This window comes from Melanerpes formicivorus, unplaced genomic scaffold (assembly GCF_026170545.1).
Source record: "Melanerpes formicivorus ecotype bairdi unplaced genomic scaffold, bMelFor1.0.p_v2 SCAF_14, whole genome shotgun sequence".
In the NCBI taxonomy this organism is placed as follows: Eukaryota; Metazoa; Chordata; class Aves; order Piciformes; family Picidae; genus Melanerpes; species Melanerpes formicivorus.
In genome coordinates, this window is record NW_027142366.1 from 12,687,977 (window position 1) to 12,709,185 (window position 21,209).

The 21,209-nt window shown below is 39.5% G+C and overlaps 2 protein-coding genes across 2 annotated transcripts in view; one reads left to right on the forward strand and one right to left on the reverse strand.

Moving 5' to 3' along the window:
- Positions 1-21,209, forward strand: part of SHISA9 (shisa family member 9) — a 178,120-nt gene that overhangs the window by 146,564 nt on the left and 10,347 nt on the right. Inside the window, exon 3 of the mRNA XM_068147098.1 lies at positions 11,968-12,123. Within this exon, the coding sequence (XP_068003199.1) occupies positions 11,968-12,123 (156 nt within the window). The remainder of the gene's footprint in view (positions 1-11,967; positions 12,124-21,209) is intronic.
- Positions 1-21,209, reverse strand: part of LOC137445408 (uncharacterized) — a 390,880-nt gene that overhangs the window by 138,464 nt on the left and 231,207 nt on the right. The window lies entirely within an intron of this gene.

Here is a 21,209-nt window from a genome sequence, read left to right on the forward strand (position 1 = left end):
CATTTGCAGGGGACTCAACTCATTTTTATTCAGTGGCTTTGTGAAAAAGGTTGGTGGTCTCAGCCAACTCTCAAGTGACAAAGTTATACAACACAGCTCTGAAAAGGAAACTAATAAGAAATGTTTCTAATTAGGAAGGTTAAAAAAGATGAATGGGCTGAGACATTCTCACTGAGCTATGGGGCTTCTGCATGAGGTTAAGGCACACTAGCAATGAGGAGCACAAATAAACACCCCGACATGCACTGTGATGAGGCTATGAAAGGTAGTGTGAATCTAATTCATCAGCACCACATTTGTAAATGTGATGAGGTATCACTACAGCAGAGATGTTGAGTAACTGCAATTCAGTTTCTAAATATTGGCCTAACTCCATTACAGTAGGTGTTCATAAAATACGTTCAGACAGAGCTTTGAAATATTCTAAATTTGTCCGATTCTGCTATTCTTGAAAAATCTCCCTTTCACTGGGAACAAAGTAAAGGCTGATCAAAACCTCACCCTAAATAAGACAGTTTCCAAAGTATTGGATCTACATTTTCATACTTTTGCCTCAACTTACAGATTATACAGTGCTCCAGTTTCTAATAAGAGAGAATAATGAGCAGGATAGTAAGCAGAGAGAGGCCATATAAGGAACAACCTAGGAGCTGGAAGACTTAATAAATATTTTTTTCAAATAACAACATTCCAAAGAAATGAAAATAAATTGTCCAATGAATCATTTACAAAGGCCAGAGTCTTTGCTGTAGACTCACACTGGGGGAATTTATATTGTAATCAGAAAAGTAGGATACCTTTTATTTTAAATCAACTTAGCAGCGACTAGGAGATGATCATCTTCCTCTCTTTTTATTGCTGTTATGCCACAGAAGAGTAGTATGTGCCTGGGTTAATGTACATCTGCACCGAAAAAAAGTGCAGCACATCTCCAGCTCATAGCACAATAGTTCACACAATCTCACATGCTCAGCCTTACATAACTAATTCATTCTTATTTCCACCACTGGACAGATAGAGGCTTTTCCCAGCTCGCTCTTCAAGTCAGCTGCATAACTTTAATAAGAGTTGTTCTTGACTAAGCAACTTGCCTATGATAATGTAGCCCATTATTCTCAGAGGAACAGAGTGACCTGCGCCTAGACTACTGCAGTTACTTCGATAACTGCTTTCAGTAAAGACTATTTAGAAGAAAATATTTGCATTTAGGCAAAACACCTCTGTTCAGGAGGATGAAGTCTTTCTAAAGCCATTGAAATTTGCTTCTTCAAAGCAATAACATTTTCTTATGTATTGAAGCATATGTTCAGCATTGTCCCTTTAACAGTAGACCTACCACTCTACAAAAGGCTGTTAAAATGCAAAAATAGAACTAGGTCATCTTTATGCTGCACGTCAGCGTATGTGCATGGACATTATTGATCACAGAAATTACACATAAGAGGTTCTTAAAATAACACAGGGGCTGAGACGGCTGCTACCACAGTTGCCTTTTATGTCCAAAGCTTCAAAATAAAATGGGAGCAGTACTGAAATGATGAAAAGGAAACTAACATTCCTGTTGATTCAGGATAGCCTATGTCCCAATTATGGAAAGATATATAGGACCCCCAAAGACTTCATTTTTGTTTAATTTTAGTTATTAAAAGCTAGCATCTTCAGATGTTAGAACCAAATTGGCCCTTTCAGGAGATGGTGCCTCAGCACTCAAAAAAAAGTCAATAGTTTTGAGAAACTAACCAAAGTCATCATAAGTAAAGGCAGAGGACACACCTGAGGACAGGAAACACAGTTTTCAAGAGCACTTGGGAAAATTATAGCAGGTTTCTACTTGATGGCCCAGAAAGATTGATCCTGCTCACAGAGAGAGTCCTTTAAGTGCCATTGTCTTTAAGAACTCATCCAATGGATGAAGTTCTATAAACTGCCAAATAACAAACAAACAAAAAGCTTTGCTGTAGAGCCTTGAAAGAGAAGAAAGAACACAAACAAAGTAATTTAGTAATCATTTAATTACTGAATTAAGGGACAGCGGAAATAAAGGGAGGAAGGAATATAAATCAACAGTTAATTCATCAGACTTCTTAGAGCATCAAGACATGGTAATGAATAACAACTAATAAAGATTTGTCAAGAACAAATGGAGCTAAATGTAAGTAATTTTCTTCCATGACAATGTAAATGGCCCTTTAGATGGGGGGGGGAGGGAATTTAGATAAAATAAATCTTGATTTTCAATAGGATTTCAGAAACTGTTTCCAGAAAGTAGGTGCAAAAATGTCTGAAGAATGCATTCAGAAAATAGTCCCAAATGAGTTGTTTTGGTTATAATGGAAAGATACACTGACCCGGCTTCTGCAAGCATTTCTTCTGTCTCCAATATTATGCAATAGTTTCATTAATGAGGACAAGGGGACAGAGGATACATACACTCACTCAATTTGTGGGCAACACCAAGCTGGAAGTGATGTTGAAGTTCTTGAAGGACAGAATTAGATTTTGAAAGACTAACAAATGGGAAAATGGTGGGAAAAAAACAAGGTGTTTCCTTATTAAAGGAGTTGTAAGGTTCTATGTCTAAGAATAATCCTGTAAATGAACATAGAACAGGAAGGACATGTTAAGGAGTAGTCTGAAATAAAAGGATTTCTGGACTTTAGGGGATCAACACCATCATGCTAATGCCAGAGAAGAAATGGTATGCTAGGTTGCATAAATAAGTGGAGATGCTGCGAGACATAAAACACAAGAAGATTTGGGATGGCAAACCTCAAGATGTCTTCAGAAAGAATGGATTTCTGAAACCTCTAATTATTCTGTATGAGAAGACAGAAAACAATGTTATTCTGTAGTGCAGAGACTTCAAAATACATGAAATGCTGCAGCACAAGGGATAGTAATCATCTCTTATCCCTGAAGGATCAGAGAACTAAAACTTAAAGGACTTAAACTGCCTTGAAGGAAATGTGAAACAGATAATAGGACAAGCTCTCTAACAGTGAGGACAGCATTACAACTAGACCAGGTTGTGCAGGGAGGCTGTAGAGCCTCTCACTGAAGGCTTTTTGAAAACACGACTAACATCCATCAAGAGTACATGTAGCTCTTCCTGGGAGGAGTATAGGATAAATGAGGTAATCTTTTGAAAAGCCAGCCATAGGAATCTTCTATGCAACAAGATAACATGCATCCTACCCCATCACTGCAAATTTTGTTCTCTGCTGTTCCAAAAGATAACAAATTATGGTTATTTCTCTGAGAACAGAACTTTGATTCTTTACTGACCTTTTCAGTTCATACTCTGAGGTTCTGTCTGCTTAACACAGACTAACAAAAGTAGCACCAATATTAGTAAGACTTACACATGCAGATTGGGAAAGAAGAGGTCCATAAGTGGATATTACAGCTTCACATTTGCTTTTCAAGTTTTAATACTAGAAAATTCTAGTCTTTTTCTTCTAAAGAGTTGGTATGTTAGGACAGCTAATAGACAAGTTAGTGGAATGTCTGAAGGAAGGGAATTTTTAAATATATTCAAGCTGCCTAAAAATGTACACTTATTGGTCATCAATAACTATTACAGTAAGAGCAAGCAATAAACAAAGGACATAAACATTTAGAATAAGCATTATAATGACAGGCTCATTCCCATCAAGTACATTAATTGTGGAAAGAAAAGTAATTTCATTGAAAGACAAAGCAGGCAAAAGAAAGAATCGAGGTGGCTGGTACATCTTAGCAGACTCTTTTTATTTCTGTGAAAAGGTACAGAGGTGTTTGATTTGTAGAACAACTCATACCTCATGGGAAAGTGTAAAGAACATTATTCTGGGCAAAAAAACACCCCTCTGCTGTGTAAGTCACATTCACTGAATTTATCTTTTCTTAATTTGCATAGCTAAGGATATTTGCAGTGCTCAAAGTGTGTATAACTGGTGGGTTTAATTAATTTCTCAGCTCTGCTACTTGAGGCAAAAGAAGATGAAGGAAACAAAAAACATGGGTGGGAGTGAGAACTCAGCACTGCTCCCTGCCCTCCCACAACTCAAGCACTGGAAATTGATATGAAAGCAGGGTCTTGGTATCTCAAGAGTTCATCTGCTTATTGCCTTCTTAAAGGTTATAATCCTCTGTTTGTGAAGATACAATGGGTTGCTCTAGAGAAGATTACAAAGTCACAAATCCTATCAGAGGATTATAAGTCTGTCAGGTTGTAATTAGGAAGGAAAAGCAAACCTTCAGAGGACACAAAAATAACCTTCATAAAAGGAGATATGGTGTCACTTAATGAAAGTCTTCATGGAAAACCAACCTCAGACTGTAGTGTTTTTGCTAAGTAAGCACCCAGAAAATATTACAAGAATGTGAGTGAAATTGTACAGCATGGGGTCCAAGGGAAACGAAAAGCAGGAGAGAGGCTTCCAGTCACTTCAGTCACAAGGCCAGTGATATCCCGCACCATCCCTTCTCGGATGGCAGTAAAGCAGCCACCTGATTTCACAGAACTCTGCTCCTACACACTCGGGAGTCTAACCAGAAAAAAGAGCCCAAACCTGACCATGATGAAGGACCCCTCTCCTAGATCACTGTGACCACAGCAAATTCAGTACCTCACTGCCTCAGAAATAGTGGGAAGCTTCAGTCACCAGGTCTTGAATTTGACTGACACACAAAAATGCCATTGTCTCTCTCCCTATTTGTAACCTGTCACACAGAGTTCAGAAATACTCATGGGCACAGATTTAAACATAAAGTGAGAAGGCAACCCTGTTTCAGGAAGATTGTATGCACTTCCCTGGTTGGACTCAGATAGCAGTGGAGTCCCATAACTCTTAGGCCACATTACTACTGATTTTCCTCTGTGTCACTTCACCTCAAAAACTGTTATTCAAAGAAACCCAATCTAACACGGGTGAGTGTCTGGAGGATGGAAATAGAAAATTAAACTGAGGGGAAAGGGTAGGATCTGTACTGTAAAATTAGTGCTGTTGTCCTCATCTGCACTTCAGATGAAAGTATTCAGAACGGAGAGTCCATCTGTTTCTGAGCATGTGCACAGCACTGCCTTCATGTGACAGCAGCACAGAATTCCACTGCACTGGAAGGAAATTTGGCAAATTTTGCCATCTCAAAAGAGAAACAGGGCATTGTTTGAGTAACAACAGCACTCTGACTACTGAGCTCACTGATGTTTGCAATTTACCTCTCCTGCTAGAGGAAAGTCAGTTCCTCCTATGATATACACCATGGGCAGAGCACCATGGATTCCTTGACCTGTCTCCTTGACCATTTTCCCCACATCCAGATGAGTGACATTGTCTCTGAATATCTGCTCAAGAACCTCCCTACAGTAATGCTTTCTCAGAAAGACTGTATCCACAACAATCCTGTTGATCTGTGTCTCAAAGTAGATCAACACGGTGCTAAGAGCCACTCTACCATCCTATCTCCTGTCAATTTTCAATTTGATCCAACAGGAATTTTGGTGTCAGTCAGCATTATGAACCCTGCTAATTCATAAACACTTGCAGCAGGGGATACACTTCCCTGGCCTATGCTCCATGCTGTCAGCACAGTCCACAACACCATTGTGCTATAAGGAGTTTAATACCTTTTTCCATCTGTGTAACTGAAGATGTTCCTGTGTCAAATATTTTTCTGTTTGGGGGAAAAAAGTTTCTCTTCAGAAACCCATTGAAATTATCCATATGTGAGAGACTATGCAACCTCTACCATGGAAGACAGCAACATATCAAGAGGTTAATCATGTAGGAAGTGGATGGAAAACATACAGCACTAGATGTCAATATGCTGCATGACACTTGTGTTCAGTGGCACCATGGAGAATCAAGGTTAGAGCATGCAGCATAGGACTGGCTCCTTGATTGCTTGATAGGACAGGGGAAGGCACAAAGCAGTATTTTTGGTGACAGGCATCTACACTGTAGACTGTCACTTCCATTAAACAGAAACATTTTTTTGTCTGGATGAAATGCCATCCCACTCATCTCAGATCCTTTTTGTGATGGTGATTAGACGGGTACATTGTCTGTGTTACAGGAATGTTTTTGTGATACAGTGCAGAGACATAACAAATAACTGGCTAGCATAAAGTGCCATGAAAAATATGTGTTGTCTCAGAACTATGAGATTTAGGGAAAATATGACTACTCACATGACTTGTGCATCACTGAAAACAAGAAAGTCTGCATATTGTAAGGGATAGAGACTTATAGGGATTACTTATGATACCATTATATACAGAATAACACACCTCCATGTGCAACTAAGGGTAGAACCTCATCTTAAAAGCTGCATTGCAATATAGATGACAGAGATTGGAGTCAATACAGCTGACCAACATGATCGAGTATTGTTCCTTTATTGTTCCAGTATTGCAGGCCTATGGTGTGAGTATAGCACAGTAAAGTAAAGAAGAAGAAGGGAAAGGAAAGGCAGAAGTGTGTAGCAAGGGAACTTCTACAACTTATATAAACTCAGAGTGCCTTGTTGGCATAGCTCCATTGGTTCCCATGAGTGACCACACATCACACTATTATAGATTATTGGTCTAACTACTAACGACAGGCGAGGTTTGTTGACGCAGGTGCTTGGGTGTTGTCCCAAGATAACTTTCTGTGTTTATAGCTACCAGTGCCCTGTTTTAGTTATATGCTGCAGGCACAGCACTGTTTTGCTACACTGCTAGCTGGCTCTGCACTTATGCCGAGCATGGCCTACCACCGTGTCGGGCTCTAGGCCTGCACTGCCAGATTGCTCACACTGCTCGTTGCTGGCATTGCCACATTGCAAGGCTTCAAATGTTGAGAAATGGCAGCAGTTATAATCAAACCTTGGAAAGACTGTCAGATGAAGGATGATCAAAAGGAGTGAAATTATTTACTTCAGAAAAGAGGCTAATATTTGAAAAGTAAGGGGGGGGGAAGTCACACAAAATAATAGGTACAGAAGCTGGATTGTGAGCATTTATTCCTGGTAAAATACAAAATCAGTTAAACTGCAAGGCAGAGATATTAATTTCAGATAACAGGAATACTTTCCAGTTTAGGACTTGTACTAGAGTGTGGAAAATGTTGCTGCAGAGTAACATTAATTTAACAAGAGCTCAAATACCATTTCCTGATTATGTGGAGAACACGACCACATACAGATTTGTAACAGTTAATGTCACACAACCGGTGGACTAAACTGGATGGACTACACGTATTATGTATATTCTATATGTGCACAAACAGCACATTATCTAATGGGTGTACAGCTTCATTTTGATGCAACAACTGTTGTAGAACAGAACTCCTGTACCCTCCTAAATCAGTGCTGCTCTGGATGGGAACAAGAACGTACTTTAAAAATGCAAACCTGAAGAAAGGGGCAATGAATCTAAATCAAAAGACAACGATAATGGCAATAAAATACCCACAAAGAGAGAAATCACTCAAGTTACATAGGTGTAGGAAAATGCATGCACGCAAAAGCTCAGTTCAAGAGCATTGGGACAACCTACAGAGAGACAAGAACAAGTATACAGGCCAAGGATTTCAGTTTCAGATTTCAGGCTCAGTCCCATGACTGAAGAATTCATCTTATCTATGAAGGAATTGGTCTGAAAGGCACAATCAAGTTGTTAAAATCCCACAGCTTTCATCATATCTGGGATTTTTCAGAAATAGCACCTGTGGTTTGTTGGTGAGAGTTGTAGGAAAGTGAGTATGAATTTGCAGTGCTGGAGGAGATAATCTTGCAATTAAATATAATAAGAACAAGAAGGCAAATATGTGTGTTGGTGGCAGTGCAGTTACAGATAGGAGAGGAGCAATCACTTATATCTATCATGTTTTCATAGCTGTTATTTTCAATTTCAGTTAGTTCAGGGCATATCTTTTTCTCCTGAGTATCTGAAAATGCTCAGCTATTATTATATTTTGCTCTGAATTTTTCCTGCCCCCCCTCCCCCCCCAACTTCACAGACTTCTTTTGTCTGTCTTGTTCTCACTTCTTTTGTATGTGTGTCTGCAGGTGGCTTTTGTAGCAAAACCTCATTCTGCTTTGCTGCCCTTCCCCCATCCTCTCCTGTTTTGTTACAGCATCCCCTGTCTCATTTGTTCTTTTCCTTACACCTCTAACTGCTCATTTACTAATAGATTCCATTCTGTGCCTGTGGAGGCTTTTTTCATTTTCCCTGTCTTCAAGCACCAAATCACTGACTTCATTGTTACAGAAAGGAATAAATCCCCAGGCCACTCTATAGAAAGGTTTCATTCCCCCATGGCTGAAGAGAAGAGTAGTGGTTGATCTTAAGGGATATTCATGGCAGGCTGTTGGCTCTCAAACAGTGAACAACCTTATTTTTGCTAACCACCTACTAGCAGTCAGGTTGGATGAGGCAATGAGCAACCTGGTCTAGGGGAAGGTGTCCCTGCAAATGCTAGGGGGGGATGGAACTGGATGACCTTTAAGGTCCCTTCCAACCCAAACCATTCTATGAATCTATGAATCCCATCCTCTAAGCCTGAGTACTTCCCACAACCCTGAAAGCTTCTTGACAAGAAAAATCACTAGGTGAGCACAACAATATACTCTATAAACAATGCAAAAATCAAAACAAACAAAGAAACAAAAGTTTTGGGGCTTTTGACTTGTCCTACTGCATCCATACACGTGTATCAAGTGTTTCTGCATTGGGTTATTTGTGTTTAATAATTGCTGAGATGACCATTCCTTGATTTCTGAATGAAGTGCAGAAATTGGATATGACATCAACTTAATGAGACAGAGTGATGCATAACTACAGCAACTAATGACATTATTCTTGTCACTATACTGCACACTAAAGCAACTCCAAAATTAACAGTCAGGGAGGGCCGAAAACACTCAGAAAAAAAACAAACAATTAAAAAACCCAACCAAACAAAAAAAGCATTTTCATTGGAAAAACGCAGCAAACTGTTATTTCTGATATCTGGATACAAGTTTCAACCACACAGGCTGAGATACAGCTCAAGATAATAAAAAGATAACCTAATGATCAGTCTTCATCAGCTACTGGAAATGTGACTAGAAGCCAATACCTTAGCCTTTTCCAAAGGCTCAGTGTTGGGGGATATGAAGCTCACTCCACTTTCTCTAGCTTTACACTGGTTTTAGTGCAGCTTCCTTCCAGTTCTTTTCAGCCCCATTTGCCTCCCACAAACTTTTCTATACCTAGATCACTGAGGCAAACAACAGTCAAAAGCACTGCTCAGCATATGAAGACTTTTTTTGGAGATTCTTTTCCCCCCCCTGTATGTCTCAGATTCTGCCCAGCAGACATCTAGCTTCTGTGTGGTGAGCTCCAGAATGCTTTTACAAAATAGTGGTAGAAGGACAGAGAGCAAATTACTAATGTTCAGAATGCCACCTCAAAGCCTTGGGAGGTAGGGAGCAACCTGGCACCATACTTCCTTGCTTCAACAGAATATAAGAGAATTTGTGAACAGGCAGGTTTTTAACAGTATCACCACTGCTAATCAGGTCTGACTATTCATGCTAGAAGCTGCAGCACAAACACTTTTTTGACTCTTTGTGATGTTCACATTCTCTGTCTTTCAAAAATAAATACATAAATTGGCAGAGGCACAGTGCAGCTGGTTACATGGAACACAGCTATGCTAGACAATCTACTGGGGTCATGACAGAAGAAATGCATCAGCGTAGCCACAACTTCCAAGTTAAAGTTGTCCCCATTCAACGAAGCCAGCTATTTGCAAATACCAATCACAGAATATCTGGTTTATAATTATAAAGGATGTAACTCAGCAGGAGAGGTCAATGATAAAGCTGCTAGGGGTTTTTCTGGGTAAACTTTCTTCCAACTGAAACCCATCCATTTTATCTCAAAATATTTTGAATAATCCAATAGATTGTGATCTTCTCCTCAAAATTTAACACTTACTATTTTTGTCCAATTGCAGGGAAAAAATGTCAAAGTCTCAAGAATGGAAAGATCTTGAATTTCACACTGAGATCTTGCAAAGCAGTTTTTGTGAAATTTCTTTATTTCCTTAGTGAATCCCTGATCAGTATTGCTGAGACTGAAGCAGGGCGGGCAAGAACAAAACAGCACTGCCAAGGCCAGTATCTTCTTTCGGTACGAACGGGGATTACCCCAGTGTAGCTAGGTAAAGTAAGTCCTGCTTACAACCCGCAGGCTGCTCCCGGCTGAGTCGGGCTCCCTCTAGTGGTTAGACTCCCACTGCCCATCATTGTGCCGGCTGCAGGAGCTGAATTGCACCCATTGCTACTTCAATTACGCACATTTCCTAAATAGCATCCAAATATAGGTGATTTTACCCATCATTATTATATTAACTGTGTGTGAAGAAAACAATGTAAATGCCCCATTTGCTAATTTCTTTCAAGAAACCCAGAGATAAGGAATCAGATCACACAAGGTTTGGCAAGCTTGCAAAGAAATGGAATGTTCATTCACCAGTTACGGACAGTTCAGCTAAACTTTAGTATGATACAGATGTAGGCAGATGTATATATTAAGCTGAGATTTTCCTTCTAGGCCCTAGGAGTTAATTCCAATGAGAGTTTCTTTATAAATAGGAATCACTCTTCAATCTAGTTCAATGCACTTTGCCAGACTTTGGCCTTTTGCTCAATTTACTTTGTGCAAATGGCCAGCAGAACGAGTAATGTGAACTGTGTCCTCTAAGTGATGATTTAGTCTTGTGTAAGAATCTGACTAAAAGTGAGAGGCACTATGAAATCAGTGTGACACTGAAAGAATGACTGTCATAAATTTCATAATTCAGGAAAGTTTTGGGCTTTTAACAAGACAAAACAGAAGTCAAAGATGATCTGGAAATGGAAAATATATTTCTTTGTATCTTCATAAACACCAAGGGAACAAAACCTCAGCAACATTAGTAACCCAGCAACCGAGTAACAGCATAGTCTGCCACTAACACCTGGACAAAACACAAGTGCACCAAATTCATTTCCCTTGTTACATTCCAACTTTCTTCACTACTTTTAAAGAGATAACTGAACAAAAATGATAGGCCTATGTAAGAAACACACCTAGAAAAACTACACCATCAGTAAACCTTTTCACAGGCTTCAGGAGCTCTTGCTCATGCACTCAGCTTCATTCATCAGCTGTGGAAATCCAAGTGCCTCAATGCCCTTAAAATCCTGTTGAACTTCAGGGATATTTGGCTCCTGCCAGATCCTTTGGGCACTTGGGGGGTGGTTCACCCACTCTACCATGATAAGCCTTCTTTCCCCTAATTGCCCAGCTTTCTTTACACATGACCATAAGCCTGTGTTTGATGTTGTGAGAGTTACTGCATTGTCACCAATTCAGTACCATGGTTTCACTGCAGAAGGAAAATGCATTCACCTGTTATTTCCAAAGCCATGATAAGGTTCTAGAATTGACAATCGGCTCCAAGTATCTCCAAAGTCTGGAGAATGACTCTCCAAGAAAGGTAGAGTGACCATGCTGAAATCTGTGCAAAGGCACATTTGCAAACTGACTGCAGCATATAATTCTGACCACACTTTTTAGAGGCTGGAATCAAACATTAAAAATAACCAATATATTATGGTATATCATAGCAAGAAAAATATCCAGAGTGTGTTAGCTACTGAAAAGGAACAAATCAATTACAGAATGGATATGGGGTAAGCGCTGGCATGAAACTGCACATAAGCAGTAATTAGCTTCTGCTTTCAGATATGTCTGTTGGAGAAGAAGTTATCTTGGTATGACATTGTGATACCTACAGTCAGGTACCCTCCCTGGGTAACTTGTTGCAGTAAGTTCTAATATCCAGTCTAAATATACCCTCATCGAATCTTATGACATATCCTCTATAACCTGCACTGGGATAATGATGTTAAAACCTTAAGACTGATTTATTTTTCCTTAATACTTGTCAATTTTCTTTAATACAGATCCACCACAGATGAATAATGTCATGCCAACATCTCCCCTCCTTCCCCAGATGGCACATCAACATTCATATCCCAGCCTGGGACAGATCACAAACCCGTATGAGCAACAGCCCCCAGGCAAAGAGCTTAACAAGTACGCCTCTCTAAAGGCAGTTGGTAAGTAAGAAACACGATGCATGACTTCCTTGTTAGATCAGCATGTTGCATTTGTTGTCAGCTGACATTCTGCTTCAAAGTTTAAAACAAAGTCTTGCTCATCTGGTCTACTTCATGATAGAATTTCATCTAGAACATCATGTTCAGTGGGAAATGTATTAAAAATTAATATGAGGACTACAAAATTAACAGGAGGACTACAATTAGTGGTAAGAAAATAACATATAAGAATTGGTGATCATATGCATGTGTGTTTGTTTATGCATACAAAACCACACCATACCTACTGGACACCATTTTCCAGCCAGTTTTACCTGTGTTATAGGCACAGCATTCAGCTCTAGCTCTGTATGCCCTGCATATGCCTACCTATGCATTTCAGGTTGCATTTTTCATACCTATCTGATAGCACGAATGACAAACATCAGACGTGCTGCACATTTAAAGGGTATAATTTAGACACCTGCTATATACTTTCAAAAAGGCAACATGCTTCTGAAGTAGGAGCTTACACATTTTCTGCAGGATGTGCATTAGTAGGTCACTGGAGGAATATTCTGAGGCCTTATGATTGCAAACAATTAGTGCATCATAAAGCTCCTAATAAAGATCCTGTTTGTGGCTATTTTCTGTAACTGATTCATATTATACGTTATTATTTAAACCAAATGGGAGAATATCCTCAAAGAAACAGTTGTGTGGGAGGAAAAAAGACAATGGCAGGTAAATATTTCATCATAATTTTCATACTGGAAACATAAGCTGATAATACTTTACAGGGGTTGTAAATACCTGCTACACACTATGTGAAGACAGAGAGTTTATCACCTTACATTTCTGGCACCTTCTAGACAATAACAAATTAAGAAGTCAGGGGGTCCATTCGTAAAGAGCTTCTCACTAACCCTTGCTCAACTTACACATAGTGTCATAGTATCATAGTATCAGTCAGGGTTGGAAGGGACCACAAGGATCATCTAGTTCCAACCCCCCTGCCATGGGCAGGGACACCTCACACTAGATCAGGCTGGACAGAGCCTCATCCAGCCTGCTCTTAAAACACCTCCAGGGACGGGGCCTCAACCACCTCCCTGGACAACCCATTCCAGGGCTTCACCACTCTCATGGTGAAGAACCTCCTCCTCACATCTAGCCTGAATCTCCCCACCTCCAGCTTCATTCCATTCCCCTAGTCCTATCACTACCTGAGATCCTGAGAAGTCCTTCCCCAGCCTTCCTGTAGGCCCCCTTCAGATACTGGAAGGCCACAATTAGGTCACCTCAGAGCCTTCTCTTCTGCAGACTGAACAGCCCCAACTCTTTCAGTCTGTCCTCATAGGAGAGGTGCTCCAGCCCTCTGATCATCCTCATGGCCCTTCTCTGGACACGTTCCAGCACCTCCATATCCCTCTTGTAATAGGGGCTCCAGAATGGATGCTAACACAATTTCCCCATGAATTTAGAGCAGCATCCCACTGCCTATTTCCAGACAGAGTTATTTAGCTCAGGAACTTAAGACTTAAGAATCTAGCATCAGAAAAAATTTCATCACAACTGACAGTCCTTTATCCAGACCTTGGGATAGCAGACTTCTAACAAAATGTACATCAAAGTCTCTTCTCAAACAGTTTAGCTTTGCTGTAGTTTCCTTGTTTGTGTCTTACAGGGCGTTTTTAAATCTGTTTTTAAAAGACAAAGGTTAATCGCTTTCTGCTGAGTTTTGAATACAGTAACTTCACGATTTCTCCTTCAAAAGGTGATACTGTATAATGTGCTGATTATCACAGATTTATGCACTGATACCAGGTTTCTGCAGATGTCAATTTAGGTCAAGCCAGTCATCAAAGCTAAAAATTACTTAAGTGTAATAAAATGAGAGATGAAACACTCAAAAGAAACTTCTCTCATCTGCCCAAGAGCCACGGAATGTAATTGTTTTTTTCAAATCATTACATGAGAACTTCGTTATTTCTTGAGTGTCTGGGTACAAGTTTTTAGAGGAGCTAGATTATAGCCATACAGTTAAATCAACCTTGAAATACAGTGCACTTCAGCTCAGAAGTTGTGTAATGTCTCTCAGAATCTTAAATTAAATTAAACATAACTTTCAGCGACATTTTCTTCCAGGAGGATTGCACCATCTTCCTATGCTTTGTCCTATCCTTCTTGATTTCAAACCGTAATAGCCAAGTTGTAGAATCAAGAGAATTTTCACAATAAAAGTACAGAAGTGCTATGTCATTTTCCAAACTTCTCAGCAGAGAACAGTAGAGATTTGGAAACCGCTACATGTTCACACCTTCTGTTCGGATGTAAGGAGCAATAGTTAAATACACTCAATTTTAAACCACTTCCAGACTCTCATGGCCATGATTCTTCCCAAGTAGAATCTCTTGAGTACCTCTCAAGGTCACAGAGAAGTTTTTTCCATGATGCTAGCCAGGCCTAGGTTTGTGACCACGCTGACATCAAGCTAGCAATAATTTGGCCGTAAATGGCAAGAAGTTTAGATAACTGAAAAAGTGATGCTTTACCAGACACAGTATTAAATTAATCTTCACACAGCTGCTTTCTTATGAACTATGGAGGTCCTAAAACTTTGACTGTCAAATTTTAAAAGTGAGCTACTCATCCCTCAGTAACTGGCTGCTGTGAACATTAAGTTCATGCAAAAGGAGCAAGTCACAGTAAACTCTAACCTGAATTGGGTTTGGTACTTGCACTAAATTCAGTACCAAGATTCAAGGACTTGTGAAACAAAGAGACACCGGTGCCATTGCTATTAATTTGCACTGTGTTACTGAATGAGAATGACCAATATGTTGGTAGTGAGGCCAGCTTGATCTCTAAGAAGCTATTTGACAGCTGCACCCTGGACTTCAGACCATATAGCTTAGCAGAGCACAGTTGGAAGTTGGACTGTTCACATGTATGCAATGCAGTGTGTGCACTGCAGAGTGTCTGCTTCAGCACAACAGGAGAGGAGAGCTGAAAAGTCCAATGTGAATATGTTTTACTTAAAAAATGAAATATTTTTATATGAACCAGTTCAAATTGTGCAGCCAAACCCTTACACATCCAATGAAAGAGAGTATCTTCCTCACTCCTTCTTAGGAATATCTTTATTTGTTGCAGCCTCCAGAACCCCTTAAATACTGACCAGAAGCCACTGACCAAATTCACCTTTTCCACTGACTGTCTGCTGGTATTTACATCTGTACAATGAGAGTACATTCTGTGCCTATTTTATGTTCTCAGGTGAATGCTTGGAGTACAACAAGGTTATAGTCATATGAGATTTACTATTTTCCTCACTGCATCACAATTTTACTGTCCTACTTTAAGATACACACCACCAAGGAATAATCAGCAGAGGGCAGAGGACCCCTTGGAAATGAGACAGAGGAACATGCACCTTCTGAAAGCATAGATAAACAATCTATCTCCTAATATCTCTAGCCTGTCTGACTGACAGGGGCACTCCATTCATTATTTGGCCACTATTGAACAAAAGTGCCAAATTTGTCCCACCAAAGAATGTCAGAGAATGCATTTTAGGGAAAAAGTTAACAGTGTCTAATGCCAGCCCCACTAAAAGTTGTTGCTGAATGTCGTGTGGCATTTTGATTTTTTTGGTCACCTGAGATGACATGATCCTGGTTTCCTTCAGTGCTTTTGCAGTGTTTTATTATTTATGTGAAAAGTGCAGAAAGAGGTTTTTCTGCATAAATTATTCTTATTTCCAGTTCATCAACCATGTTTTCACTCCATGCTTTAATGGTTATTGCTCACTTAAGCAATCCTGACATGCCTAAAGCTACAAGTAGATGGAGAACTTGTATGTGAACACCTTCATGAAATTCAGGTCCCAGGACATATAAAGGTAGCTCATCACAAATTTTTGTACACATCATTTGGACACTCATTCAGAAAGCGTGAACAGACCAACTTCAGATTGCACTCAGCCAACCTGTAAGAGATGGAGTCCATCCTGCGGCTTAACAGTATAGAGTCACTATGCTGCGGCATTAGCTGTATTTATTCAGCCACATTGTTCTGCAAGTTTGACTCAGTAACAGTAACAGTAACTTTCCTAAGTTCCAGGGAGTGCAAAGGGAGTAACATTTTTTAGAGCTTCTTGCAAACATTAAAAAATGCCTCAACCCCAACTTTCTAATGCCTTGCAGGACTGGGAGAAAACCCAGCTGCTGGAGAGGTTCACAGACATACATGTGAAAACTGAACACATAAAACTTTCTGCTGTGAGGATGATTAAGGGACTGGAGCATGTGCCCCATGAGGAGAGGCTGAAAGCCCTGGGGCTTTTTAGTTTGGAGAAAAGAAGACTGAGAGGAGATTTAATAAATGTGTATAAATATCTGAGGGCTTCATGTCAAGAGGGAGGGGACAGGCTCTGCTCAGTTGCACCCTGTGATAGGACAAGGGGCAACAGATATAAACTACAGCACAGGAGGTTCCACCTTAATATGGGGAGAGCACTGGAACAGGCTCCTCAGAGAGGTTGTGGAGTCTCCCTCTCTGGAGACTCAAAATCCAGATGGATGCATTCCTGTGCAACCTGCTATAGATTGTATAGTCCTGCTTTGGCAGGGGGGTTGGACTTAATGATCTCCAGAGGTCTGTTCCGACCCATAACATCCTGTGATCCTATGATCCTGCAGTTTAATCTGTTTTGATATTTCTTCCATAAAATGCATTCTTCCCCTCTCTCACACACACAGAACTTCAAGGAACTGACTGGGCACAACTTAAGAAGAGATAACTCAGCCAGTTTAACTTCCTGCCAATGAAATAACAAAATACAACAAACAAAATTCCTCCCTGAAACTAAGACCCAGAAAGCCTTCAGTGATGCTGGGAGTTGTAGTCTCCTGTGGGATGAAATCAGATCTAATTGATTGGATATAGTAGGCTAGAAAGAGAGTATAATTGGCAGCAGATTCACCGTCACATCTCTGAGTCTACAGCTTCCAGCATTTCCTGAAGCTTCACAGTTCTTTGATCCCAAAGGAGACATTAGACAGTGCTCCAAGTGCTTGCAGCCACTAAACTCCAAAGTGAGATTCTGCAAATATGTCACTCAAAGAATAAATATCTCCTGTTAAGGTCACTGTAACTATGTAGAAAACCCTGTGATTGCAACTGTACCAATTGCACAAGGCAACACCACCCTCTAAAAGGTGAAGCACCTGATAAAACAGCCTGGTTTGTTTGTATTTTACATAGACATACACCAAAGGATCCAGAGGGAAAGACCATCATAAGGCTAACTACAGGGTGTAATCTTTGACCATCCTCCTCTCTGATGATCCATCAGTTGTATAAGTAACAGGCCGACAAAAGTCACAGAAAATTCAAACCCTTTTGTTAAAAAATAAGTTTATCTTATGGAAACAGTTTGATTTTTATAATTCTTGTGATAATGAAAAGGAAATAAAAGAACAAAGGAAAGGAGAGAGAGGGCGAGAGAGAGATCACACCACAGGCTGATAAAAAAATAACAGTAAGATGAGTCCAGTTGACTACTAGACAATACTTGTCTTTCAGGCTTTTTTACTGTTGTCTTACTGTCTTCTGTCTTTGAAGACTGCAGTCTTCAGCTTCCAGTAACCAGCTTTATTTCCATCTACTGAGATCAGTGATGGCCACAGGAAGGAAACTAGTACATCTAAATCAAGCATGGAGTAGTCAAACCTATTTCTATGAAATATTAATGAATTATGCATGAGATGTTTTACACATTAAGTGAAGACATGAGTTAAAATTTCTGCTTAGACAATATCATCAAATAAAAGTGAATCAATAAAAATCAAAGCTCAGCTCACACAAAGGCAGTCTAACAACCTTAAGCATTTTCACTTGCAAGCCTTTTTAAACACCCTTCTCCTTAGCTGTTTTATTTATCACTATAAACATAAGTGTACATGTAACCACATTTCTCATTCTGCAGTGCCTTTTTCCCCCATTATTTAAGACTAGTGGATGAACACAAAGACATGAAAGCAACAGTGAACACTTGCAGACAAATAGCAACACTGTGAGATCCCATATAAAGTTTAGATTTAATCTGCATTGTGACTTTTACAGTTTCAGCCATGTTGAAAGTCTTAAGCAAACAAATAATACCATGTTTGGGTTCTAACCAAATTCAAAGCCACAAAAACTGTTATACTCTTCAGCTTTGTACATGGATATATGTCAACAGAAGTAGCATGATGCTCCTCAGAATTACCCTTGAATACCAATGACGACTCATAAGACAACTGATAGAAATGAATCCTTTACCAACAACGTAATATAAATAGTAGCAGTTATCTGTCTGCTATTTTGGCTCTGCAGAGGATGTTCTAAAGAGAGCAAATGTGTTTAAGAGAGAAATTACACAGATAAAAGCCACAGAGATCATTGCTTTACTCCTACACATTCATACTATGATAACAAAAGGCTTTGGCATGGAGGGAGGAAGAGCAATGACATGATTTGTAATGTACACAGTTAGTTTTCCCACAAATCCTTCCCCTGACAGATTACTTGAAAAAGAATAAGAGAAAAAGAGATGCTGGGATAAAACAAAACAGACCACAATCTGATATGTAGTAGCTATGATATTACAGCATCAAAAATGTCACCAGCAGAAAATTGTCTGTCCCATCCTAATGACAATATTAAGTACAATAGGTAATTTTTATAGTTGGAAAGTCTGCAAAGCTTTCTAGGCTATGGAAGGGGCTCCTGTAAAAAGTTCACTTTCCCTTGGTGGGAACGTGCCACAGTGGGGGAGGAGGACATGCAGCTCAGTGCTGTTGGTTCTCTTTTTCACAAGTGAGGGTTATGATTACAGTTCTGGGAAAAAAGGTAGAGGCAGGAACTGAGCACTCCAATATGGCAGAAGACCTCTGTGTGTGTCTGCACACTATTAAATATTCATTGAAGTGAGCTTTATCACTGATCCTGCCTTGACTGTCTGTCAGCCACAAAAGCTTTTGCATTATGTGAAGGTAGGCTTCACATAAGGGTTCTGTTCAGAGCAGGCATTATTTCTGCTTTGCCATTGGGTTTGCTCAGTCTTCATGAAAACCTTATGAAACTGAGTTTCTTCTGACTGCAAGTTTGGCAATTGCCAGGGAATACGATTTCTTTTCGGTTTGACATAGACCTCTGGTTTGGAAACCACTGTCGATTATGCACAAGACTTTAATATTACAAACACCACACAGCTTAATATGAGGGAGACAGGAAGAGTGGGAAAGGAGAAGGAATAAACAGAAGTGGCTGTGTGCAAGTACAGCTATGGAATTACTTCCTAATTTTTTTCTCTTGGTTAATAACTGCATTAAGAAGGATTCCTTCTGGCAAAAACAACAGAAAAATACAACTTCCTGATAGAAACAGCTTATGTCACAGATCATTTTGAAAAGAGAAATATCAACTTCTATTGGAAATGATTGATAGACTATTCAAAATGATAGCAGTTAAGAAACAGATCAAACAAAAATAACTCCTGCTAAAATAGTTATTACATCACTGGACATTTTTTCATTTTGTTTGCACAATCTGAAAAGTCCTTAGGCCTCATCTAATATTGCAAAATAACAGTGCAAATCTAGTATGATGCCAGTGGAAAGAGTAACACAGGTTTATGTGAGCACTACAAACATGTCTTACTTATGTATTCAGAGACCTGGACTGTGTTCTCATGCAGCTTTCCACATCATCACAACTAGGAGTGTTTGTAGCTGATTTGCAGCTGATTTACATGTACATTTAAGTGTTACAACCCCCTGTATACTAAGAGAAACAAAAACATGTAATAAAAAGTGCTAAAACTGAGAACGAAATTCCACACACAGAAGAATGCCAACAGCAACGTGCGAAAAAAATGAAATTGTGCTCACGCTAAGAACTGTTATTACAAATAAATGTGGTCAGGATGGTAACAGTTTTTTCAGTCAGCATTAAGTAAGATAAATTGACACCTTAAGGAAAAACAAACACTCATTTTTAGATGCTGAATCACATTGCAGAACGCTGTGAAATTTTCTCCAATGTGACCCACATTACTCAGTGTTCAGCCTGCCAGGACAGTTCACCTGGTTTGCGGTCCACTCCCAGGAGCAAGGCACATTGCTGTGTGCAGACTGCCTGAATTACTCTGACTGCAGCAGTAGGGCCTATTATTGCACATGACTGCACAGTTTTTCTGCAAACATACAATGAAGCACTGCTCCTAGAATACTTAGGAAGCCCTGCCCCTAAACAAACTGAAGGTCTGCACTGACCAAAAAGGTTACAAACAATTTCATGTTATTGTTGATGTATGAAAGCATTGCTGCAAACTTTTGACACAATCAGATTTGTCCTAACTGATTTGCTTGAAAAGCATTAAATACTACCCAGTGAAAAAGTAAGTAGGATTACTGAAGGAAGAAGTGGAAGAAGCCTTTTAAGCAAATCTCCTAAGTGTTAACCTCTTTGGCTTTGGACAGCATTTTCAGAAAGCAAGCCAAACCCTCATTTCTGATAATCAGTTTATGCTGCAGTCATGCTTTATTCAGAAGTTAAGCATGACAGCATGACTCCTTACATAGTTTCTATTTCAAAAGGAAGTTTTCTTACCATGTATAAGGTTTCTAGTAAAACTCAAACTGAGAAATATGCCTAAATGAGATAAAACAAAATAAATGTTTCCCAGTAGAACATTCTATATTTATTTACCATTGTAGATGCTATGAAAGGACATGAGCTCAGAGGCCTTTAGAAAAAAAAGATGAAAAGCCAGATTTACAGATGCAGGACAGCCACTGGCTGCATTTTCAATGAAAAGTCAGAAATTTGAACACGTAATTTATGTAGATTTCTTTCGCAATTTCATCCATTGGTTCCAAGAATAGAACTGACAATCTTACTTCCTTCCCAAGTTTATAATTCAATCTATGATATTGAACCAGCAATTTAACATCTTGAGGCTTGAACTTAAAATGTTAAATTCCTTGAGGATGTAATAAAGTAGTGCAATCGTTGTCTATCTGCATGCAACAGATTCCAGTTCTCCTGAAAACACTTGC